This window comes from Rhineura floridana, chromosome 10 (assembly GCF_030035675.1).
Source record: "Rhineura floridana isolate rRhiFlo1 chromosome 10, rRhiFlo1.hap2, whole genome shotgun sequence".
Taxonomy (NCBI): Eukaryota; Metazoa; Chordata; class Lepidosauria; order Squamata; family Rhineuridae; genus Rhineura; species Rhineura floridana.
Genome location: NC_084489.1, coordinates 89,244,787 through 89,271,850, shown reverse-complemented (window position 1 = coordinate 89,271,850; position 27,064 = coordinate 89,244,787). Strand labels below are relative to the sequence as shown.

Here is a 27,064-nt window from a genome sequence, read left to right as displayed (position 1 = left end):
ATTAGGAAAATTTTTATTTTTATTTAACAAATTATATACTGCTTGAATGTAAAGACCTCTAAGTGGTTTACAAAAAACATTAAAATCATCAATAAAGTTAAAAACAAGTGATCAGAAACATATTAAAAACAAAACAGCTACTAACTAAAGATTAAAACAGGCCAACGTCTGTGTTAGGCTTTGTGTAATCAGGATGGACATAGCAATGTACGGTGCTAGAGGGATGTATGCACAGTTAAGCATTTGTTTACTGCCATATTTTGGATACATTGTTTATTGTAGAGTTGTTATAGGATTGTTAATTTAATTAGATGCTGGATTCTCTCAATATCTTGAGATATTGAGAATCTTTGAAAGTTTCTCCTCTGGGGATTTGTTAGTAAAATTCATTGTATGTAGTCACTGGGTTGGATCCAGGGACCAATGATTAGAATGGGGAAAAATGCTAGTTTGGGGCTCTAAAAGTATGATCTTTAGCAATTAAGAGCAGAGCTTGGAAAAGTTACTTCTTTTCCCTATGAGTCCGGCCATCACAACGGGTTTTAGCTCCACCTATCGTGCGAAGGCAAGAATGTCTTTGAAGTCAAGACTAGGGGCGTCAGGCCCCTCCCACTCTCCAGTTCATTCTTGCCTTCGTACGAACAAGATTGGAATTACACGTAGCATTTAGCTAAGTCTCGTATTTCTTTGTGTATTTGTCTTCAAATCCTTTTTTCTGTTTTGTGTTTAGCCTACTGAGGGTCCCCTCAGAGACCGCGGCTGCGGCTCTCTTCGTTCTTTCCCAAGCTATTCTTTTCAAGTTATTTTCTTTCCTTGACTGGGGGGTCCTCTGAGACCGCGGCTGCGGCTTTCTTGGTTTTTGGCAGTTTTCGAGCAACCCCCCCCCCCGGCTCTATTGTATCCGTTGTCTGGGAGTTCCCTCAGTGACCGCCGCTGCGGTTATCTTGGTTTTTGATCGTTTTTGAGCCTCCCCCCCCCGGCTCTGTTGCCGCGGCTGCGGCTCTTCCGATCCCAGCGGGAGCTTGCAGGTGCGGCTCCCGCTGTTACCCCATCATACCTTTTTCCTCAGATCACCCTCGCTACGTGGCTTTAATTCCCACTGCGAAGGGCTTTGCAAACGGCGACGGCGGCTCTCTCTGCGGCGGCTGCCGCTTTTCCCTTACTACCAGGGGATTTTTTAGAGCCGCTAGTGCGTTTTTCGGCCCCGCGGTTCCTCCTATGAGACTGTGCTGGGCAGCCCTTCCCCCAGTTCGCTTCCGACGGCCGCCATTGCTTCTTCCCTCTCCGCCATTTTTTTCCCGCTCTTTTTCCTTTTTTTTTTTTCCGGGCGCCATTTTTTGACTTCAAATCTCCCGCCTTTTTTGTTACCCTTATCAACCATCGGATTCCTCCCCTGCAGGCTATCTATCCGTATGTTTGTGTATATGTGCTGCTGACAAACATCCGTATGTTTGTGTATATGTGCTGATTTACACACTTTTTTACTGTGGCTGTAATCCTAGTGGCTGAATTATATTATCAAGGCTGGAGCTCCAATCCTAGTGGGCTGGATTGTATTATCAAGGCTGGAGCTTTAATCCTAGTGGCTGGATTATATTATCAAGGCTGGAGCTTTATATCAGTGGCTGACTTGTACTAAACCTGATTTGTATTGTATATCCTGCCCCCCCTGGGGCCGTGAACAAGCCTAAAACCCAGCCTACAGCACTAATCTGAGTGTGCCAAATCTAAAACAGCCTATATTATTTTAACGCTGATACCTCAGTGCATTTTGCCCCCTCTGTGGCAGTGCACTTCGCCATCTGCCAGTGTATTCTACCCCCTCCGTGGTAGTACGCTGTGCCAGTTCGGGTCTTTACATCCTGCCCCCTCCGTGGCAGTGTACTGCACCCAAGTTAATATAAGATGGCAGAACAGCCAGGCATGTCACCATCAACACACATGGTGCCAGATCAGCCAGACATGCCACAATCAGCCAAGCCACAACATCCTAACACGTCTAAGACCAGACATGCCAAAGCACTGGCTAAGACAAAACATCTTTCCAGCCATAGTAAATCAAAGCGCCCTCGTTATGTCTCTGTGCCAATCGCCACCACAGCACAGACACACATAAGTGATATTTTTCATTCCCCTGCTGCTGCCTCTGACGAGGAAGAGTTTGTTGGCTTTCCCGCTCACTGTTCGCCTAACGAACCTACCTCGGGTTTACCGCCTCAAACATCTGTTCCAATAGTTCATCAGGCACACACATCTGCCACATCTGGTCTGCAGCTGTCTCCTGATTTCCTCTCCCAACTTCAAGCCATGCTGGCATTTTTCACCCAAATGCAGTCACTACCACAAGTTCCTGCCATACCTCCACTCAACATGGACCAATGTGCGTGCCATGAAGCTCATCCTTCCTGTTCACCAGATCCCTTTGATGTAGCCAGAGGCAGATGTACGGACGAAGCCTCGTATGCGGAGGAGTCAACTTTCACTGACCATGTTGAAGGAGACGACTGGAGCGACTATTCAGATCATGAGGAGGATACATCGTATCGCTTGTTTAATGCCTCAGACTATCAGCCGCTAGCACGTAGGGTACTACATACCCTTGGTCTCCAGACTGCGCCTTCAACTTCGTCCGCCCCAGCTATCAAAGGGGCCAAGGTCCTCAAATCCCCTGCACCTACTGAACACTACATCCCGGTGCCAGACCCAATTGCCAAATTAGCCTCCGAAGAATGGGCTCATCCACTCAAAGCTCGACGCTTCAAGAACCTGGCTGACAGACTTTACGCCCTAGCCCCAGACTTTGCCACCAAGTTAGATGTCCCTGGCATAGATGAACCAATCGCTCGCCTCGTTTCAAGATCTCTCTTGCCCAGGGAAGGGGAATCCCACCTAAAGGATACTACTGAGCGACGAATAGACTTCGCCCTCCGCAAGAATCACGAGGCCACTGCCCTAGCCATGCGTGCCTCCGCTTCAGCCTCCATCTTCTCCAGAGCCTCTATGATGTGGATGGATGACCTTCTAGAGGATGCTAACCCTGATCCTGTCGCCTTCAGAAGAGCACTATCGAAATTACGTAAGACAGCAGCTTTTGTGGCCGATGCCACTTTGGATGCCACTCAACTAGGGGCACGAGCCATGACGACTCAAATAGTCGCTCGTCGCACCCTCTGGCTTCGCCACTGGCAAGCTGATTCAGCGGCCAGACTGAACCTGTCCAAGGCTCCTTACTCCGGATCTCTACTCTTCGGCGAGGAAGCTCTAAAGGCAGTTCTGGTTGATCCAAAAGACGCCCACAAACCGGTTCTGGCCACAGTCAAGAACATCGACCACAGGCCCTTCAGGCGATTTCCCTCCTTTCGCTCTAACCAGTCCTTTCGAGGAACGCGGCCAGGAGGACGAGGCCGCGACTTCAGACCCTATGACCCCAACGCATTCAGGGGCTCCTGGAACCGACGCTTCCAGGGCAGAGGTCAGTACCAAGGGCGCAGGGGCAACTCATCGTCCTCATATAAGGGAGGCCCCCGCCTACTCAAGTAGTATTAACGCCCTCCCCATAGGTGGCAGATTACTTAATTTTGGAGATCGATGGCTGCGCCTTACTACGGTCTCCTGGATCAGGAACCTTTTCACTTATGGCTATACCATAGAGTTCTGGGTAACCCCATCAGACAGATTCCATCCGTCTCCTTGCCCAAGGGCACCAGCCAGGCACAACATCATGCAGACAGCTATACATCACCTCTTGGACATAGCGGCGATAGAGCCAGTTCCCACAACTGAGAGGTCGGAAGGGGTGTACTCCCTCCTATTTGCTGTGCCAAAACGAGATTTATCTTGGAGGGCGGTATTGGACCTTAAGTTTGTCAACCGTTTTGTAACATATTGCAGGTTCAAAACGGAATCTCTCCACTCCATTACTGAGAGTCTGCATGAAGGAGACTTCCTGGCTTCTATCGACCTTAAGGAAGCGTATCTCCATGTGCCCATTTGCATAGCCCACAGAAAGTTTCTTCAGTTTGCCTTTGGCCACCAACACTTTCAATACAGAGCGATGCCATTTGGCCTCTCCTCTGCTCCAAGAGTGTTTACCAAGGTACTACTCATCCTAGTGGCTTACCTTCGGACCCAAGGGGTTCATATCTACCCATATTTGGATGATCTGCTAATACGGTCCAAGTCTGAAGAGCTGGCTCAGCATCATTTAATGATCACCCTCAATGTTTTGCAGACCTACGGCTGGCTTGTCAACTTCGACAAAAGCCATCTCCAACCAACCCAACGCCTACTACATCTTGGGGCAATGTTGGACACCCTGCAGGCAATGGTCTTCCTGGCTCCAGATCGCATCACTGCCATCACAAGCATCGCAAGGTCCCTGATGCAACAAACATCCGCAGACATCATGGTTCTCGCCAGAGCGCTCGGGATGTTTATCTCCACAATCCACATTGTGCCCTGGGCTCGAGCCCACACTCGGCCCCTTCAGTGGACTCTGTTGCCTTTTCAAAAAGACATTGCCAGCTCCAACCATCGCAAAGTTCGTTTGAGCCCCGCTCTGCGCCTCTCTTTCCGCTGGTGGACCAAGGTTCAACACCTCTCCAAGGGCACGTCGTTCAGAGAACCCCGCAGAACCGTCGTAACCACAGACGCCAGCCTCATAGGTTGGGGAGCCCACTGCAACTCCCAGTACGTTCAAGGGGTTTGGTCCAACGCAGAGCAATCTCAAAGCATCAACTGGCTGGAACTAAAGGCTGTCCACTTAGCTCTATGTCATTTTCAGTCTCTGTTCCCTTTGCATCATGTGCTCATTCGAACAGACAACACGTGTGTAAAATCACATTTGAACAGACAGGGGGGCACCAGGTCTCATCCTCTACAGGACTTAGCCTCCCTCATCTTTGTCTGGGCAGAACAACATCTACAATCCCTGAAAGCAGAGCACCTCAGAGGGATTTGGAATGTGACAGCAGACTGGCTCAGCAGACAACAGGTCTTTCCGGGAGAATGGAAACTTCATCCAGACATTTTCCATCGTCTCAAGTGTCGGTTCGGCGCCCTCTCAGTCGACCTGTTTGCTTCCAGTCACAATTGCCAGCTTCCCAGGTACTTTGCCCGATACCTGGACTCAACAGCAGAAGCAGTGGATGCTCTGACAACACCGTGGCCAGACGGCCTATTGTACGCCTTTCCTCCCATACCATTGTTAGCCAAAACCTTGAGGAAGGCGCGAACCGAAAGGGCACAGCTGGTTCTGATAGCACCATTTTGGCCACGCCGACCGTGGTTCTCAGATCTTCTGGCAATGTCAATGATGGATCCTTGGACACTTCCAGTAACGCCAGACCTCCTATCCCAGGGTCCAGTACTGCACCAGGACCCTACTTGGCTCAATCTAACAGCGTGGCGTTTGAACGGAGACATTTGAGGTCAGCTGGACTGTCTGACGCTGTGATTGATATTATTTTGGCCTCGAGAAGACCATCTACCACTCGCATTTATCAACATACCTGGGTGGCTTTCTCCAAGTGGTGTCAGTCCCACCACCACGATCCATCCCAGGCCAATGTGCATCAGGTGCTCCAATTTCTCCATAGTGGCTTTATGATGGGACTTCGACCCAACACTCTACGTCGACATGCGTCGACTCTGTCATCCATTCTCTCAGTGTCCTCTCCTGGAGATCATATTTCCTCACATCCGTTCATCAAACGTTTTTTGAGGGGAGTCGCCCTACGCTCTCCGGCTGTTGTCCATCGGTTCCCCTCATGGAGTTTGCCGAAAGTTCTGCAGGCTTTGCAACGCCCTCCATTTGAACCCATCAGGACTGTGCCCCTACGTATACTGTCCTTCAAGGTCCTGTTTCTGATCTCAATCACATCTGCCAGACGCGTTTCGGAGTTGGACGCATTGTCTTCTGCTCGACACCTCTGCATCTTCCATAAGGACTCTGTTGTGCTGAAGACTGATCCTTCCTTTCGTCCCAAGGTCGATTCAGTTTTTCATTGCAACCAGGACATTGTGTTGCCTTCCTTTTGCCCGAATCCTACCCATCCTCTTGAAAAGGCTTGGCATTCGTTAGATGTCCGGAGGGCTCTCAAGACCTACCTGTCCAGGACCCAAGAGATTCGACGAACGTAGTCTCTGTTTGTATCCTTTCATCCAAGGTCTATGGGGCATAAAGTTTCCAATCCTACTTTATCCCGTTGGTTAAGGGCATGTATTACTTTAGCATATGAGTCTCTGAAGCTGTCAGTTCCAGCTCGTATAATGGCTCATTCTACCAGGTCAGCTGCCACTTCGGCTGCTTTTGCCACTAATGTTCCTGTTGCCGATATTTGTAGGGCCGCAGTCTGGTCTACCCCACACTCGTTTATAAGGCATTATAAAATTGATCGCTATGCCTCTGCTGACGCATCCTTTGGCAGACGAATGTTGCAACAGGTTCTTAATGAGGATTAACACGTGGGTGGTCCCTCCCTGTATGGGCTGCTGTGGTACATCCCGTTGTGATGGCCGGACTCATAGGGAAAATGGACCATTGGTCTCACCTGAAGGGTGATTGTCCTATGAGGACGGACATCACGACCCTCCCAGTTGGAGGATGATTATATATTTTCTAATGTGTTATATATTACTGTTACGCTATTATATTTAAATTCAAGAGTGAAGTCAAGACTTCTAGTTCTGTTATACAGCTATGTTGCAGTCATGTTACTGTGCATGGTACTATTGTGTTATTTTCCTGCTGCCAGGCCGGTTGGCCTTGTTTTTGTATTTTTAGATCTTTATCCTGAGACTCGCTGCGAATGAACTGGAGAGTGGGAGGGGCCTGACGCCCCTAGTCTTGACTTCAAAGACATTCTTGCCTTCGCACGATAGGTGGAGCTAAAACCCGTTGTGATGTCCGTCCTCATAGGAAAATCACCCTTCAGGTGAGACCAATGGTCAATTTTGAACTACAGCTCCTATCAGCCCCAGCCAGCATGGCCACTAGATGGGGCTGATGGGAGTTGTAGTTCAAAAAAGTAACTTTTCCAAGCTCTGGTTAAGAGCATAAAAAGATCCTGCTGGATCAGGACAGTGGCCCTGCTAGTCCAGCATCCTGTTCTCACAGTAGCCAACCAGATGCCTATGGAAAGCCTGCAAGCAGGACTTGAGCACAGGGGCACTCTCTCTTCTCCTATGGTTTCCAATGACTGGTGTTCAGAACCATGGAGGCAGAGCTTAGCCGTCATGGCTTGTAAGCCCTTGAGTTCTAGAGCTCTTCCATATGCAAAGAGCTTGCATGAGCTTTTGTACAAGCAGAACATCTTTGGGTTCAATCTAATTATTGTTCTTAACAATTCGGTAGCCCTTTCATTATGGAAAACATTTTCTGCATGCAAAGTGGCGCCTTTATATTTGACCTGGTATCTTCATAAAACAATACTGAAGTGCATAGTCATCTGTCTTAGAAAGCAGGTCTTTATGTGCACAGTCATAACGGTTCAGAAATTACCAGAACTAAATTAGAAGGTCATTAACGCTGTTTAAATGTACTGGGAACTCTGGACTGTAGCAAAAGTAGTCTGTGAAGGGACACAGACAAGTGTTTATTTATTTATTTTATTAGTTAAAGTTGTATTTTACTTTTTCACCCAATGGTGCTCAAAAATCAAATAGCAGCTTGTTTCAAGTCATGTGGCTCTTCATAAGGGGGAATTTTGTAAACAACAAAAGTGAATTTTGTATGCGAATGCAAACTGTTCTCTTAATTAAAGAGAACGTCTACAAAATTCTCCTGAAGAAGAGCCAATTAGCTCAGAACACATTTGGATTTATTTCATGATGAATAAAACTTCTTCACATTCCTTCATATGCTCACTTTCATTTTGGGAACTTCCTTCTTACCTGGGTTCCATATTTCAGCTCTCCAACCTTGGCATGTGAAGGGTGGTGATAGGAGCCCCAACCTTCCTCCCTGGCTTGAAGTTGGGGAGGGGTTAGAGATCATCCCCACAGTTGTGCTGAGCTTCAGAGACCTCTGCAACAAGAATGCAAGAAGAGCCCTGTTGGATCATATCAAAGGCTCCCCATTGGGACATCTGGCTGGCCACTGTGAGAAGAGGATGCTAGACTAGAACGTGCTGGCCTGATCCACCACTTTCTTCTTACGCTGTGTAAAGGCCTACCAGATGCCTGTGGGAAGCCCACAAGGGGACATGAGCACAATAGCTCATTATCTCCTGCAACTGATATTCAGAGGCATGGTGCCAGTGGCCCTGGAGATAGGAGATAGCATGACTAGCAGCCAGATCACCTATGAATTTTTAAAATCCCATTTCAAGCCATCCAAGTTGATGGCGATCACTACATTTTCTGGTAGCAAATTCCATAGTTTACAAAAAAGGGTAATAAAGGACTCTTCTGTGTAATACTTTGTTGTAACATTTATGCAGATCTCTGGGGTACATTTGGACCCCAGGTGCACTTTTCATTGTGTAATTTACATAAATAGACCTGCAGTCTAGGACACCGTCAGAAATTTTCACCTGTACAGTGTCCTCAAATTTCAGCCAGTTGCTACTTACCATTTTCCTTCTGGAAACAAAACAACACTGGGGTCCAAACATGCCGAAGCAAAAAGTCCCAGGGGCAAATTGTATTGTTTACTCAATATGCATGGGGAAAGGGCCAGCTCAGAAATGTTCTGCTACCTCTTAATAAGAGTTATTTGGCTTAAGGTGCTTTGGTATTGTCAAGTGCAGTTGTGCTGTCAGCACAGAAAAAAAAAGTCTCAGGGCAAGAAGGTTACCCCATTCTTCCATTGGAAACCTCATTGGGGTACAAATATACCCCAAAGGCAGCCAGTGTGATTTTTTTTTTTTTGCTAGGTCTGCATGAAGGTTCTAAAGAACTATCAACCAGCTTTATCATATGCTTAGGTTAGGATAGCAAGTAGGATTGCCATTTAGTTGGAGTAGAGGATACAAATTCTTTAAACAGTTGTGACTTTTTTGTGGGATTGAAATAGCAACTCTTTTTCTGGCTTCCATGTAAAAAATGAAACCTGTAAATTTCAGGGTGCCTTTCATCTGTGAATGTCATGGCACCTATTCTTGAGATTGTAGAAGCAAATTGTGACAAATGAGGATATGGAAGAAACAAGTGGCTGTCTTGAGCAGGTAAATCCTGTTGGGGCTGGGTCCCTACTGCTTCACTGGTGGTGAGTGTTTTGTTTAATCCTGGACAGGCAAGTCATGACATCACTGGTTAGGACTAACCTGCAAATGAAATGAAAGAAATTCTGCATAAATTTATTCCCCCCTCATGCCTAATTAAAATATTGTAACTGGAATAATTGAGTTGTCGATAAAATATGCTATCTCCATCTGCCTTGACAATAACAAGTTCTGTTTGATTAGACTGGAGCTGTAGGAAATGTGTTTGCTGTCACAACTCTGTATGCTCTGTGCAGTCTCTGACAAGTAGCCTGTTTTGCTGCTTTCTTAGATTTCTGCCTCCAACAGAAACACAGCTAAAAAGCAGTAACATTAATGCACAAGATGTTCTATGCAGTATTCATAATGGGAAGAGCTGTGAAACGTGTATGTTTCACATATAAGTGGTGTGGGATGGAAGGAAGGTGGCTCTGCTATACTCCATCTCTGCTTACTCCTTTCAGGTTCTTTTTTTCCTGCTAGCCGGTCACTCCACCCTTATCCTCTTGTTAGTCTGTTCCCTTTCACATACCTCCCTTATCTCCACATCATCTTCTTCCTTCTTTCTGGTCTTAGATGTCAAATCCTGACCCATTACCGTTTTTTTCTGTCTCATGAACATCCGTTCTGTCACTTGCTTCAACTTGTCTTTGCTTGGCTCAGCCCTTGAGTTCTCCTTGTTCATTGCTCACCTTCATGTCTTTACTTGCTGTATCTTGTTAACTCTTGTTTCTTAATTCTTGTAGAACTGAAAAGTAAAGGTAAAGGTGTTCCCGCACTTATAGTGCGAGTCGTTTCCGACTCGTAGGGTGACGTCTTGTGACGTTTACTAGGCAGACCGTATATATGGGGTGGGATTGCCAGTTCCTTCCCCGGCCTTTCTTTACCCCTCAGCATATGCCGGGTACTCATTTTACCGACCACGGGCTGAGTGGACCTCGACCCTTTTTACCGGAGATTCGACTTCCTCCTTCTGTTGGAATTGAACTCCGGCCGTGAGCAGAGCTTCGGCTGCGTTACCGCCGCTTACCACTCTGTGCCACGGAGGGTCTTCTTGTAGAACTAGCTTGCACCAATTCCCAAACTTCAGTATACAAATACATGCCCACCACTGTTGTGTGTATATTCCTTGACTGGGGCATACAGTTTACCAAAGGCCAGTTCTTGCACCATTTAATTTTAATTGAGATCAAATACCATCAGGTTAACACTTAATATTTGTCCTTGAGTATCCTTTATATTTACACAAAGTAAGCTGGTTGGGGTGCCAGACCAGATTGCTGCCACCTTTGAAACTGCCATTCTTGCCTAATGTTGTATTTGCAGTTGGCATTCATTCATCCCAGGCTATGGTCTGAAGGCACATGAGGTCATCTCTTCGCTGAAGCTAATCAGCTGTGGGTCTGGTCAGTGTATGGATGGGAGACCACCTGGGAACCATAGAATAATAGAGTGGGAAGTAGACTTGTAAGGCCATCGAGTCCAACCTCCTGCTGCATGCAGGAATCCAAGCTAAAGCATACCTGACAGATGGCTGTCTAGCAGCCTCTTGAATTACTCCACTGTTGGAGAGCCCTCCACCTCCCTAGGCCATTGGTTCCACTGTCCTACCACTGTGACAGTTAGGATGTTTTTCTTGATGTTAAGTCGAAATCTGGCTTCCTGTAAATTGAGCCCATTATTCCGTGTCCTGCACTCTGTGATAATTGAAAAGAGATCCTGGCCCTCCTCTGTGTGGCAACCTTTCAAGTACTTGAAGAGAGCTGTCATATCTCCCCTCAGTCTTCTCTTCTCAAGGCTAAACATGCTCAATTTTTTTAGTCTCCCCCAATAAGGCTTTGTTTCCAGTTCCCTGATCATCCGTGTTGCCCTCCTCTGAACCTATTCCAATTTGTGTGCATTCTTCTTAAAGTGTGTTGTCCAGAACTGAGTGCAATACCCAACATGAGGCCTATGAGATTTGGAAACTATACTTCTGTTAATGCAGTCTGGAATAGAATTTGCCTTCTTTACAGTCACATCGCACTGTTGGCTCATATTCAGCTTGTGATCAACAACAATCCCAAGATCTTTCTCATACATAGTATTGCTGAGCCAAGTATCTCCCATCTTATTTGCATTTGGTTTCTTTTTCCTAGGCGTAGAACTTTGCACTTATCCCTGTTACATTTCATTCTGTTATTTTCAGCCCAGTGCTCCGGCCTATCAAGATCCCTTTGAATTTTGTTTCTGCCTTCCAAGCTATTAGCTATCCCTCCCAATTTTGTATCATCTGCAAATTTGATAAGCATTCCCTGCACCTCCTTATCCAGGTCATTAATAAAAATGTTGAAGAGCTCCTGGGCCCAGGATTGAATGCTGCGGTACCCGCTCATTACCTCCCCCCAGTATGAGAAGGAACCATTGATAAGCAGTATGATTCTGTAGCTGTGGATCCACATGATAGTTGTTCCATTCAGCCCACATTTAGCTAGTTCACTAATCAGAATATCACGAGGCACTTTGTCAAAAGCTTTGCTGAGGTCAAGATATATTATGTCCACAGCATTCCCACAGTCTACCAGGGCGGTTATCTGATCAAAAAATGAGATAAAATTAATCTGGCAGGATTTGATCTTGACAAATCCATGTTAGCTTCTAGTAATCACTGTGTTGTTTTCAAGGTGCTTGCAGATTGAATATATACCACATGTATGGCACCTTGGGTTCCTTGATGAATGACAGATGTGGTATAAATATAACAAAATAAATAAAAATTACTAATGAACTTGTGAAATGGAAATATTTCCATGGAAAAATAAAGAACCCCCCCCCCAAGTTTTTTTACCTTACTTTTCTGGAATAATATCTTGTAAAATTGCAATTCCACAACTCTGTTGATGAAGCTAGCTTCTTAAAACAAGCATTCAGTTAAGGTTAGTGGCCTAATAATTTGTAATCATGATTTTTTATGACACTTTCTCCTCTACCATGGTAGAGGAGTCTCTGGTGGTGATTGCAGCCCTTTCCCGTGGTAGCAGAAGAGAATTAAAGGCTTGGTACAGACACCAGCCAAACTATAGTGGAAGCTTAACAATGGTTTGGTGTGATTCTGAATTGACAAGCCATGGTTTGCAATTGGCCAGCAAATCAGAACTGGAAACTGGCCTTGTGGGTTTGCCCATGGTTTGTGCTAGCTAGGGTTGGGTCATATCAGAACTGAATTGTGCTGTTGCTCAATCTCTTGAGACGGTTGCACCTTGGAGATAGGAGTGACTTCATAAACTTACAAAGCTGAGGTCTGAGAAAATGAAAAAAGCAGACAAGAAGCTCCAAACTGTTGTTTACCTGTTGCGTGTTTGAAACCCATGACTAGGCATGGTGTCCTAGTTGAATCAGATTGTGTTTCAGAAAACTTGGAGATCTTCAGTGAGAAGATCAGTACTAGTGGACAAGGTTCCTTGGAAGTCAGCTCACCCACCAACATCCAGCTTTCCTTGCAGTGTGTAATGTTCACTGTGTTCTAAGTCATCCTCTTCATTTGTGCAGAACAAAAGTTCTAAGAGTTTAGCTTGCACCCGCTTGGCCTGCGTCTGCCATCTCAATAAACTCCAGAAATCTTTATGGTGTGATGAGGTTCTATGACAGATTTAGAGGGAGTCCTTGACAAAAAGTCAATATAGAAAGGGATCCTTCATGTAGCTTAAAACTATCGCTTTAAGACATCAAGTGTTCTGCATTTTGCAGTTGATAAATATTAGCCATCATTTAAAGAAAGGACAAGAGAGATTCTTTAAACTAGAGGATATAATAGATATTGTGTTCTGTTGCAGCTTACTAATTTGGAGTCCAGTGTGTGGTAGTGCTTTGGGAATTTTTGCATTTGTTATTCAGCAAATTCCCTTGGCATATCTCCTGTGAAACTGGTGCAAGAGAAACCATGACTTGTGAGAACTGCTTTGTAGGATCAGATTTGGTGCTGAATGGTAGTCTTGACTGACAAATAACTAAGTGATGAGAAGTTTACTTGCTAATTGACAACCCTTCTCCTTCATCCCATGTGCCCAAGGCGCCTGTGTTGATAGCCAAAAAGAGCCAAGTTTTCATTTGGAAGCCTTTTCAAGTGGACTTTCACATGCTGGTCATGATATTGGAAGATGTGGTTTGCAAAGAACAAGCAGACTTATAATAGTCTGTTGAACTGGAGAGTCTAAGAATCAGTGATGATGATTAATTGCATTCAACTTGCAGTAGTGCAGATAGTGGTGAAATAGCATGAGAATAATTTGCTGTAATACTTTTAATGGTTAGAAAACTATTTTCACCTGCTATGAAATTGTAATACTGATTGAATTAAATATTTAAACCATGCTGATTCTAAGTTCTGTTGTTGCAATGAAGTTATTCCATTTGGAAGAGACCCTTTCTCTTTCATGAGGGAGATGGTTCTGGAACCTGTTTCTTATCTCAACTGTACATTTTATCTTCTCGAACTGAAAATGTAATTTGGGATGTCTGTTACATCATATTTGTAATAGTAAAGGAAAGGTGAATTCCCCAGCTACTTATACTGTTGCTAGATGAATAAACAAAGAGGCTCAAGAATAGTTCAGATGTTCAGAACTTTGTTCATTGCATTCACTGTTATAGCCAAGTTTGTATTGCTATAATTCCTTTCAGCGATTTATTGCTCCTTTTCTGTAGAGTTGCCCCCTGAAGCCCAAAGCACCACCATCACTCCCTTGTGCAGTGGGAGCTCAGTGTCAAATCTGATTTAGTTAATGAAGGCAGAATGCAAGGTAACTCTGAACCTGTCAGTGAAGTCTGCATTGAAAAGGATAGTGCAGATGAGATTGAGTGTTGTTACTTCTGTCCTCCCAATAAAAAAATGGTTAGAATTTACTTTCCAGTGTGTGCTCTGCTTTCTGTCTTCTCTATTATTTATTTTATTACATTTATTAGTCACTTTTCTTCATAAAAATGAACCCAAAGCAATGTACAATAAAAAGATTAAAACCAATATAAAACTAGCTAATGTAGCTAAAAAGTTGAGTTAGTTTTATATCTGTCCTTTACTGCCCTGCTCCTCCTCAATATTCTGAACTAAGGGTATAACGAAATAGAACATGTACTACAAAGAGCAAGCTACAGTCTTGGAGTTCAGTTTCTTGAACTAGCCAGTGAATATTTGCCAACTGTATTGGGCCTCTAATGATAAATGTTTCAGTTTTGACCATAGGAAGGACTCTGTTCTTACTTTGCTTTTGTGTGTGGCTTCATATTGCAAGGGCACAGTAATTCCCATGAGAATGCAAAATGAGAACAGTAGTGTGTTGATGTTACTGAGTTCACTCTGTGCTATTTTCAAAAAGTGGGGTTATTGTTCAGTTCACAGCCTCAGTTTTCGAAATTGAACTTAGCAATTGCTATTCAGAGCTAACATGAAGCTGAGAACTCATGAAAATGCCCCAACATTTGCTGAAGAAATTAAAATGGTTGAGACTTGCTAATTTTCATGTCATCTTTTTTTTTAAGTATAGAGCCAAATGTCAGGAAAAATTGTAGTATATATTTATCTTGTTAAACAGTCTTCCTCTATCCTTTGCAAAGAATGGCTTATCTGGAACTGCAGAATTGTTTTACCTTGGGAAGGAAGCCCTGCTGAACAGCACGTGTGTGCTATCCTAGTGCCTTTTGCCCTTTGACTTGTACCTGTGTTTATTTTCTCCTCTGTGAAATTTCATGTGGTATTGACAAACATTAGATGCCTCTCTTCTTGCCGGTATGATACATACATTGCAAAATGTTCCCAGAGAAAGTAGCCTTTCCCTTGTATTTCTTCTTGAACTCTTCTCAGATCACTTCTTGCTACTTCAAGCAAAATACGTTACCATTCTCTTCCTCTCATCTTGCCCTTTTCCCAAGTGAGTGAGTGAGATTAGTACATTACTCTTTTATGGTCTCCATGCTATGATTTTGTTTTCAAACAGTCAGGTGTTTATTGGAGTGTTTCATCTCAAAATACTAAACACTTCAACAGCTACTTTCTAGGAACATAAGAATAAGCAGGTTCCTAAAATTATTGATCTTGCTTATCTTAATTCAAGAATGCTCTGGGCTACCCCATTCTTCAGCATTTTTGTGAGTGCCTTCAGCAGTCATCCAGTTCTTGAAATGTTCTGGAGTGGCTGTCTTAGGTGGGTTGGATTGCTATGGAAACTTCTGTCAGTTGTATAGCTGAGCATCACTCCAAAAAGCTAAAACTTGTACCAATGAGCAAGACTGCTGTAACTATTTCCAACAATGAAGTCAGAAACTAGTCCATGTAAACAGGTATTTAATCTAGCTTTTAATGTAGTTAGGTTATGTTCTAAAGATTCAACTGTGATGCTAGACTTTGTAATGAATAGTAGAAATGCTTTGAAAAGAGGACAATATGGGCGTTAGAGATGTTTTAGGAAGAGAATCTTATTTAATTGTGGTGACATGAACTTTAATCCAGCCCTGTTAATATAAATAATTTTGGTTAAAGCAGTTATTTGCTGAGCAAGGATGAGACTACGTGGAGTTGATATTTAAATTGGGGTATCTTTTTTATCCATCTCTCTTATTAGATCATATTTGTTTACCTGAGTTTGGGTAACAAGGTAATTCAGCCTTGTAAATAACCCCACAAAATATAGTAGCATGCACATTACTGTACTAGCCTGCTGAGACGCTACTAGCTTGCATTTCCATATTGGCCACAGAGAAGAAGCCCCTTTTCCGCAATGAGCAAGGCAGGTACAAAAAAACAATTACTTTCTACCAGCTGACTGGAGGAGGAAGAAAATAGCGATCTATCCCCACTTTGCCACCTCACTGGAGTTTCCATGCTGGTTGTGGCGGAAGAGACTTTTTGCCTCCGCAATTCACACAGAAGCCAAGTGAGCTGGCTGGCTAGTGGTCTGTCCTTCCTCGTCAGCCCATTCACTCGCCTGCACAGAATTCCTGATCACTTGTGGCTACTTGGTGAGTTGTTAAATGCAAGGCTGAAGTAAATTCATGTGGACTCATCAGTCCTTTGCTTTTCAGGATTATTATGGAGTTCAGCTCCCGTCAGAGCAAGACATGACCTCAAATCTGAAAGTGAAAAAAATTGGTCAGTTATTTTAAACATTCAGCCACATAGTTACGTTGGTTGTGGGTGGAGGATTTTTTTTTTGTAGCTGATAATGCTTGCTGACATTAGAAATCTAATTTTATGATCTAAGACGGGGGTTATATAATGGTGCAGGGGCAGAGCCTGTCACAAAATAGTGGCAGAGTTTGGCATAATCAGCTGGCAGTTAATGATGTGATTTTCTGTTGATATCTAATTCCTCCTTGGAAATTACTAAATTCTTTGCCGTGATGATTTCTTTGTGGCAAGGAATGCCATCGTTAAGCTTTCTTCAAGCTAGGCATAGACACTGGCTCTTGAAGTATCATGACTCACTCTCCCCATTTTAGGCAAAATTTGCTGATCCATATGTGCTAAATGGAGAAAAAAAATTATATTTTTCCTTCCATGGTCCCCATGCTTCTCAAAGTATTTTTACTCCTCTCCTGTCTCTACTTCTCCTGTTCTCTTTTTACACTTAAATTGTACCCTGTTCCTCCACAAATGGTCAATTTCTTTCATCTTCTTCCCCTGCTCCTTTTATATTTACTTCTTCCTCCTATAACAGCTTTCCTTTCTTATCCCCTTCCTCTCTGTTCCTAGGTTTTCTTTTTAAATATATATATATTATTACCACTTTTGCTTAGCATATAGGGAGTTGCTGATACTGCCATTGGTCCAACTAAAAAAGTGCAGTGTGGCCAGGGGACAGGCACTGAGTTCACCTGAACATAGACTGAGGCACACTGGTGGTCCCAGCCCATTGTTTGAGAAATGCTGGTTTTAGATGTTAAATGGCACTTGCATATTTAGGAATGTATTACATTTTTTCTTGCTCTGTTTTGGAGCTCAATAAAATCTTTTTGAAATTGAAAAGTTATGCTTCTTTTTTATTGTTAAGAAGATTTATATTTTGTCTTTCTATTGCCAAAACAAAACTTAAGGTGACTTAATGGTAATGGACTGCCTTCAAGTCGATCCTGACTTATGGCGACCCTATGAATAGGGTTTTCATGGTAAGCGGTATTCACAGGGGGTTTACCATTGCCTCCCTCTGAGGCTGAGAGGCAGTGACTGGCGCAAGGTCACCCAGTGAGCTTCATGGCTGTGTGGGGATTCAAACCTTGGTCTCCCAGGTCGTAGTCCAACACCTTAATCACTGCACCACACTGGCTCTCAAGGTGGCTTACAAAAGGTTAAAAAATACACAAAGTCTATCAAAGTAACAAATGATGAAACATGTAAACAGGAGATGGCATGCGGGAGGTAAAATAAATTTACAGATCAAGGAATCAAACAATTAAACACACTCAGCCCTGCTGGAATAGCGATATCTTAAGTGTATGGTGAAAAGCCAAGAAAGTAGGCTAAATGGACCTCCTGTGGCAGGGAGTCCTATAGTTTAGGAGCAGCTGTAGAGAAGGTCCGCTTAAGTCATGAAAGAAGCAGAACATGTTCTTTTAGTTATGGAAGAGGTAGTGGTGGCCACAACTTGGATGGTTTTAAAAGAGCATTAGATAAATTCATGGGGGATAAGGCTATCAATGGCTACTAGCCATGATGGCTATGCTCTGCTTCCGCTCACAGGTAGTTTGCATCTGAATTCCAGTTGCTGGGGAGAGCAGGTGGGAAGAATACTGTTGCGCTCACATCCTGCATGTGGTCCTCCCAGAAGAGGCATCTGGTTGGCAGCTGTGAGAACAGAATGCTGGACTAGGTGGGCCTTTGGCTGGATCCAGCTGCAGGGCTACTCTTAATGTTCTTAAGTAACGTTATGCAGCTTTTTATGAACAACTTGCAGTGCAGCAGTTTGTAACTTGATTATGAACAAGTGAGAGGATTTATTTGGATATTAAAAAGGGGGGTTATCATTTTTCCTGGTCTTTGATGCTTCGGTGTTTTTTTCTTCCCAGAAATCTACTTCTAGGTTGCAGTAGTTAGTCTGGTACTTGATGAGTATTCTCGTTTGCCTTTGTGTTTTTGGGTATGATGAGGTGCGTTTATTGCTAGCGTGTTTATGCATAAAAAAAAGGTAAAGGTGTCCCTGCACTTGTAGTGCGAGTCGTTTCCGACTCTTAGGATGATGTCTTGCGATGTTTACTAGGCAGACCGTATATATGGGGTGGGATTGCCAGTTCCTTCCCCGGCCTTTCTTTACCCCTCAGCATATGCCGGGTACTCATTTTACCGACCACGGATGAATGGAAGGCTGAGTGGACCTCGACCCCTTTTACAGGAGATTCGACTTCCTCCTTCCGTTGGAATCGAACTCCGGCCATGAGCAGAGCTTTGGCTGCGTTACCGCTGCTTACCACTCTGTGCCACGGATAACTGGGTAGTATATTGTTTGGTTGATCACTCAGTCTCAACTCTTGAGTATGATGCCTTTGTAATGTTGGCACACCCTTGCATCTGCAGCTGAAATTCTGGATTGTTGTTCTTAACCTTCATCCCATCTATACCTTCATGTTAGCTGCATAGAGGCCAGTGAAGAGAACAGGATGAATACAGCTCAGGACCTCCGGATGAAAGCACCCTCTGGATTTACCTGGAAACAATTCCTGGAGCTGAAATGACTGATCTCATCAAGCCACACTAAATCTTAGGCGCTATTCAAGAGTAAAAGTCAAAAGTCAAAACAAGCTTTGCACTGTGTACAGAAGAGCTGAGTGGCTGTGTGGCTCTCCTTACAAAAAAGCGCCATTCTGCTTTTCATATCTGATTTTGGGTGGGGAGAGAGCTTAGACCCAAAGTGTAGGGACTGGTCTGAAACATCTGGCTGAGAAAATTAAGAAACAAGAGGCATTTGGATAATGCGATGAAGCTGGCTGTGCTAAGACCAGTAAACACGCATGTGGCACAACTGGCCCATAGGAGCGGGGTGGCAGTAAGGAAGCATAGTGAAGAAGTTGAAACAATTCAGTATGTCCTTTCAAGTTCAACAGTATACTTTTCGGGGGCACTTCTGAACCCGAATTACAGGGACGACATAATAAAGCAACTGCATCAGGAATGTTTCAATGGCTAGTTGGTTTTGTGTCTGCTGTGGATGGGACCATGCAGAAGCATGTCAGTTCTGTTCAAGGGCGCAATTCAGGAAGCTTACGACATGAGCTGCTTGACTGCATACTGAAGGTGACAAGACAAGCTATTGAAGAGCCGAGAAGGACTAAAGTTGTAGCAATACAAATTCATGATACACCAGATATATCCAGTACTTGCCAGTTTGTGCTAGTCTTTTGATGCATCAATGAGAACAAAGTTGTTGAAAGATTTTCAGTTTCCACCATTTGAAGGATGGTTGTCCCAATTCTTTTGCAGTGGCTTTGTTTTAGCAAATGGATGAGGTGCTCCTGGTTGTGACTCACAAACAGAAGGTGGTTTGCCAAAGCTACAAGTGTGCTGGTGTGCTGGGTGGAACTACTGGAAGAGTTCAGAATAAGATAAAAGAAAATTCTCCCAATGCCCATTTTGCTCATTTCTGTTTGCCAGCTAGATCAACAATGCTGCAGGCAGTCTCAAAAATACCAGAAGTGAGACTATTTTTTTACAGATGTCTCTGCAGTTCAAGCATTTTTCTTCAAATCTCCAGAGAGGATTGAAATTTTACAGATCGTAGTGCACAGAGAAGGGCTCGTATCTCCTTATAATGTTCATAACTGAACAGTCAAAATGATTGTTCAGCACAAAATGTATCTTCTGAAATGCTCTGAGGCAATTTCATATGAATGTTTGTGAGGCTGAGGTACTTTGTACAATGCTGCAAGACCGTGACTTCTTTTTCTTCCTTAATTTTTTTCTTGACATCGTGCCCCATATTTATGCACTAATGACCTATAGAAATTGAATGTTGACACATTAAATGTTGAGAGACTGACCACAGTCCTTTTCTCAAACATCTGCAATGTGTGAGAGCGTGTCAAGGATGCATGCTCAAGGTTGCCTGAAGGGCTTGTGTTTTCTTAATAGAGATACCATACAGCCAACCTTGGGATAGCTAATGAAGTGTGCAACATCATGATTACTCACACCAAGAAACTCTGCTTTCAGTCACCATCTTTCTTACTCAAGATTAGTGGAAAGTGACCTGTTTCTCTACTATACAGGTCACTGTCCACAAGGGCCTCTTACTGATGTAGTGAAAGCATTGCTCAACAAAGACAGATTGTGCATGGAACTTTCAGTCCTATATGGGAAATAAATATTTCATCAGTCTTGTGGTGCTTTACCACTGTTTGTTTGTTTATTTATTTATTGTATTTATATACCGCCCCATAGCCGAAGCTCTCTGGGCAGTTTACAGTTATGTTTTTTGGTGGAGAAGAACATTTGGGATATTTTGCCAGAGTCAGCGTTGGTGACAACTGAGTCTGAGCAATGCTTCTTGACTTTGAGCAGGGTACAGTCTTTTCTGAGTGAAAAAATGAGCAAGGAGCAACTTGATGCATTAGTAATGCTGTCTCTTGAGGGAGAGTTTAGCAAGCACATTGAGAACTTCAGTAACAAAACTATAGAAGAATTTGCTGCCCAGAGAGAAAGCTGGAAAGAGCTCCAAAAGGACTTCTTCAAACGGAGTGAATGGGAGGTAAAATGGCAAATGAAATTCAATGTAAACAAGTGTAGTTATGCATATAGGAGCACAAAATCTTAATTTCACATATACGCTCATGGGGTCTGAACTGGCGGTGACCGACCAGGAAGGAGAGCTTGGGGTTGTGGTGGATAAGTCGATGAAGATGTCAACCCAGTGTGCGGCAGCTGTGAAAAAGGCAAATTCCACGCTTGGGATTATCAGGAAAAGTATTGACAATAAAACTGCCAATTTATAATGGCATTTTGATAAATCTGTGGAGAGGCTATATTTGGAATACTGTGTACAGTTTTCATCACCTCACATCAAAAAGGTCACAGAAAATGTAGCATGGTTGCCTTTTAGGAATTTTCATTTTGCTTAATGGTATTGGAGTAATGTTACAAGATAATCACTGATCTTCATAGCTTGGGCTGTCTCAGTTCTGGGCTCTTATCAGCTACAATATGGTAACAGAGAGAACTCCTGATGAGATCTATAATCAGGGCTGCTTCAACACTAATCTCCTATTCGTGCTATTGTGATGGTGCATCATTATCTAGTTTTGTTCCACTTCTTATGCTGTGTAAGCCTTTGATAAGCTGTTAAGACTCTGAGCCACTTAAGAGCCAGAAGTATAACATCCTTGAACATTATCTTGTTTAAATGTGGCCTCATAGAAAACTGGAAAACTCGATACCTTCATTACTGAAGCCCAAAAAATATTAAATTGAACTCTTGATCCCTGTCCTCCTGAGAGATCTTATACACATTTCTTCTATAAACCAGCCTTTGCCAACCTGGTGCCCTCTAGATTTTGTTAGATTACAACTCTCTTCTGTGCTGCCTGGGGCTGATGGGAGTTGTAGTCCAGCATCTGGAGGGCACCAGGTTGGTGAAGGCTGCTACAAATATATGAAGCTGCCTTTTGCTGAGTCAGATGATCAGCCTGCCTAGCCCAGCATTGTCCACTCTGAGTGGGAGAAGCATCGCTTCCCGAGCACACCTTTATCTTCAGCTGCTAGAAATCAAAACCTGGGACCTTCTGTATACAAAGTGTATGCCCTATCACTGACATACGACTCCCTCACCAGCTGGCCTTCAGAGGTACCCAAGGCTCTTCTGTGAATGTTATCTAAAGTTCTGTGATATGGTCAGTAACTATGGTATTGGATATGGTTTCATCCAGCTGTTAGTGGCTGTACATCTTGTTACTTTCAGGGTCTCTCAAACCTACACAATAAGTCTAGCAATAGCAAATGTGTGCCAAGTAAGGGGTGTTTAGTTTTTGAATTCCCTTTGCGGTGCATTTTATGACCTTGTTACATGACTGGGTTGTTATCATGCTTGTGTGATGTTGATTCACCTGTATTATCCAATACCCGGCCTATCCTAATATGATGGTGGAAATAAAGGACCATTGTCTGGCTTACATTTCAGTTTACCCTAATACCTCAAGCTATGTTGATTGTATGTAACAAGTAGAATGCTGTGTTGTTGTTTTCCAAATTCAAGGCGTGGGAAATATGCTGACCCTCCCAATTGTTTTCGTGTGCCATAGCAGGTCATGTGCATGGCAGAGCAAAAATAATTTTAACCATAACAGTAAATCTGTTTTTTCCCCTCTCTTACTACTAGTTTTTCTTAGTAAATAAATAGCCACACTACCCCCAGATTAATGAAGGTACACGTTCTCTCACGTTCTGTGAAGGCATCCATTGATTCCATTTTCTAGAGACTTAGTGATAGGACTGGGAAATTTGGAGGTTTTTCTTTATATTTCTGCCAAACCGTTCTCTGTATTCTCACATGCAACTTGGAAGCGTTGATAAAAATCAATGCTTTTTAAAAAAAATTAAAAACTTGGATTTTTAAAAATTTAAATCAGTTTTCAAAATTTTCTTAAAACAATTAGTCAAAAAAAGCCTAGGTCAAATATATCATCATGAAAACTAATACTACTTCTAATTATATTCTATGAATATGTTAACAGCACTTTATGAAGATGCGAGATAACCTGATCGCTTCTGTTCTGCAAGTGGTGTACATGAAGTGCACTCTCTCTCTCAAGGCCTTGCCTCTCTCACTGTGCAAAAATACTGCAAAAATAGAGAAGGTCAGTGGATAGAGAATTTGGGGAGATGGAGTAGATCTGAAGAAGGAAGAGACCACTAAAATTGTAATTCAGCTGTTAACAACAGCAGCCTCTTCTGCAGGTGTAGAGAGAATTTTTCTTCCTTTGGATTAATTCATTCTAAATTGAGAAATAAGTTGGGAACTGAAAAAGCAGGAAAGCTTGTATTTCTTTCCTAGACACTGAAAAAGGAAAACATAGGTGAAGAAGAAGAGTAAGCTAACCTTAGCACCCAATATTTTAAGTTTCTCATGTTGACTTGGCTGAAATTGCTGAAATTTTATTTTTTACTTTACATTTATCTAAAAACTGAAATAGATAACCATTTAAAAATCCATATGCATATTTTGTTAATATTGTTGTTTATTGAAGAACAAAACTAACCTCAAGTATAAATCTTATTAGTACTGTTTAAAAGCCTGTTTGCTAGTGGTGATTCTGGCACATCATGACCAAGATATCATGATTAATTGAACAGTTGGAACTATCTCATCTCCTGACTTCACAAGTTCATTCTGCTTTACTACTAAAATAACCAAATTATCATCCCATTTTTGATGAAAATTAATCTGAAAACCATTCAGAATAATTGCTTAGTGTGTACCTACCTTCTAATGAATCCTACATCTATGAATATGTATTAAGTTTATATTAAACAATAATGTACTTCTACTAAAAAAGATGATTAAATAGAATCTTCCTCACTAGTGATTTACACTGTGACTTAAATGATTAAGAGAAGCGATTTAAATCATTATTTAAATCAGTTTGATTTAAATCAAATCTACCCTGCAACTTGCTAGTGACTTGGCGTGTCATCAGCATGGGTTGCGGGAGGAGAGTGTTTGGATGATGCCATCTGCTTCCCGGTTGTTGCTATCTGATACCTTTAAATAAAACTTAATTAGCTTATTGGCAGTGAACCATTGAGCAGTGTGCTTCTGGTGTTGGCAGACAAGGGTTGAGGCAATCTCCTGCTGGGGTCCTCAGCATTCTCTTGTCTTTTCCTGCCATTTTGTCTCTGCTTCCCCCCTCCCCCTTCTGGTTGGTATTTCAAAGTTACTTTTGTTACTGTTAACAGTGAGTTTGCTGCATTCAAGATGGGAGACTTGTGATGGTGAGAGTCAGGCAGCACAGCTTATTTTCTCTTATCGTGCTTATGGGAAGATTCAGTGTTTCAACTAACCTCCCTTGCTTGCCTTGCCTAGCAGTCAAGGCTCGATTTTGCCTCTGTTGACGTCAGGTAAACTTGACAGCAGCCCACATAATGCTGTTCCTCCTCCTGGGTTTGTTGACAGCTCTCTCTTCAACCCCCCCCCCCCCGGTCAGTTCCTCCAAAGTTGTGGGCATAGGGAAGGCAAAGCCAAGACAGAGCATGGTAGTCAGTCACAGGGAACAAAATAATAAAGGTCAGTGAGCTGCCATAACCTGGAAGCTTTTTTAGAGATCCTGCATTCTGGCCTAGTGCTGTTACGAGGCTTCCTTGCTGGTCTGGCTGGCTTTCCTGTAGTATCCTCTGGCCAGAGCTTGGGGCTGGGTAGAATTCCTGCAGGCTGCAGTGTGAGTCTTTCCTTAAAAAAAAAAAGACAAAAGGTGGGGTGGGGGAGAAAAAGCATCAGATGATCCTATTAAAGCCTTCTGTTTATGCTCCATATTTTGGATAAAAGTTACCCCATAAAAGTGATTTATGCTGCTCTTCTGTATGTTGATTTTTTCCCTCTCCATTGGCTTTCGGCTTCAAAAACTGTGGATAAATCCAAATATCTGTGCCTGGGTTTGAGTCTTGTATCTGAGCAGCACTGGGAGCTTGCCTGCCTGTCGCTTTTGTGCCTAAAATGTTTTGTGCAAGCATGTTTGATTTGTATTTCTGCTTCTGAGAATGAGAAGATTATGCCAAGATATGTAAGATTTTCTTAAGTTGCTTATTCCACCACAAGCATGCCTTGTGGAAGTGCTGTTTGTCTGCAGTCCTTTACATGCTTTTCTGAGCATATGCCCCAGTGAACAAAGTGCGATGTACTTCTAAGTAAACATACATAGGATTGCACCACTAATGTGGAAAGTGAATATCTGTGTTTGCTTGTTACACTAATCAGCTCTTGCCTTCTCTTCTTTCTGCTCCCTTTCCAGCACGTTGTCTTGCATGTAGTGCCTTTTCAGAAGTGTCACCCATGGTAAACTCCACTGAAGCTGCACCAACTCCTTTCGGGATGGCAGTTAGCTGATGAACAGCTGAGGATGACCTTAACTGACAGACTGCGTGAGAAGATATCACGGGCATTTTACAACCACGGACTGCTGTGTGCTTCCTATCCCATTCCTATCATCCTTTTTACTGGCCTCTGTGTCCTGGCCTGCTGGTAAGGGCTGCCTTACAGAATATTCATTGACGTGTGGCTTGTCTTCATGTTGGCAACATTGTTGTGCATTTTTATTTTATATTAAAAATGCTGGTAAAATATTGATTTCAGCCTCAGACTAAAGGGTCAGGGCAAGTTGGAGTAACTTAAGAGATTGTGAACTAGCCCAGGATGAAGGGTAACTTGCAGGCCAGTCTGGCCACAGTGTACCTCTTATTTCTTCAAGGATGCCGTCATTGAAAATAGATGTTGGCTCTTTCATAGCTTTATTGCTGTCCCATTCCTGCTTGCAAATATCACCTGAAGTTTCATCCCATTTCCTCCTCCTGTACCTGTTCAGAAGCTGACATCTCCTTTGGGTTCAGTCTCTCAAATGCTGTTAGTCTTTGACAGCAGCTTGAAACCTCTTGGGGAGATATCAGCTCTTCTTACAGTTACTTAAATGAGTAATTGAGAGGCAGTCAGAGGGCAGGGTCTTGCTGGAAAATGAAGGGCACATTACAAAAGGCAAGTCAGTCTATTGCAAGGGTGCGGAACATCTTTCAGCCCGAGGGCTGGATTCAGACGTGGTCAGGCTTTCAAGGGCTGAACTCCAGTAGTGGGTAGGGTCAAGGGTGGAAGTGGGTGGGACAAAGCAAACCTCCAAAAGAAAAAAATGCATGTACCCCTGTGACGCCCTTCCCTGGCTCTCCCTGTCAGGTTCTACCTGCGTGTGGCTACTGCCTGTCACTAGGCACCACCAGGGACTCCACCAGTCCGGACTGTCCTTTTTTATTGTTTCTCTCCCCGCTCTAGCACAGATCTCAACAGATCCCCCTGCTAGGCAACCACCAGTCACGTCCTAATACTAGTATTCCCAGAGACTCTGAATACTGGTATTGTTATTCTCTTCACCGCCACCACCATTTGTTACAGTTTCCCTTCAGCATTGGTCATTACCTTACCCTCCCTTCTGGTCTGTGAAACCCCAGCCAAGGATCAGGCCTTTGGTAAACCAAATTAAGTATTTATTAAAGATAACAAAGCTAACAAGATTAACAAGATTTCTTCTTAAGGCACATAAACATATGGTTTTACTCAGTACTAATCCGAACTCCACCCCCCTCCTTCTCCACTCTCTCCTGGCAAACAACTCTCTAAACCCCACCAAGCAACCCACTCAGTTCACCTCATCCACCACCACCACTCACACTCTTCCTTTTATACGTTCAGCCATTTTAAACACTCAGCCAATCATCTAGCATTCTACTGCCCATTCACTCCCCCTCCTCTTTCACTCCACTTACCATGTATCTTCTAAACAACCAACACTTACCATATATACATTAATATAGGAACATCACAACCCCCACCTACATGCTTTGTCACAAACACATACACCAGACATGCAGGCACACACACATACTGGGCATTCCCAACCCCCTCCACTCCAGCTCTGGGATGGGGGTAGCTGGAATGATCCCACTTTAGAGAGGATCGCATAGTGCTAAGATCAAAGAGAAGAGTAAAAGGCAGTGTTTCTCCCCACCCCCTCTAGCACTGAGATGGGTGTGGATGGAACTGCCCCCTTTTTACTCTTAAGGAGCAGGCAGAGGGCTTATCTTTGATCTTAGTACTGTATGCTTATTTATTTATTCGACTTATTAGTCGCTTATCTGGCTGAATTGTCAGCCACTC

At 43.4% G+C, this 27,064-nt stretch overlaps 1 protein-coding gene across 5 annotated transcripts in view; it reads left to right on the top strand.

The window, feature by feature from the left end:
- Positions 1 to 27,064, top strand: part of SCAP (SREBF chaperone) — a 73,831-nt gene that overhangs the window by 7,365 nt on the left and 39,402 nt on the right. For all 5 annotated transcript variants that reach the window (XM_061587225.1, XM_061587222.1, XM_061587224.1 and 2 more), the window contains exon 2: positions 25,158 to 25,387. In XM_061587225.1, the coding sequence (XP_061443209.1) occupies positions 25,266 to 25,387 (122 nt within the window). In that variant the 5' untranslated portion in view covers positions 25,158 to 25,265. The remainder of the gene's footprint in view (positions 1 to 25,157; positions 25,388 to 27,064) is intronic.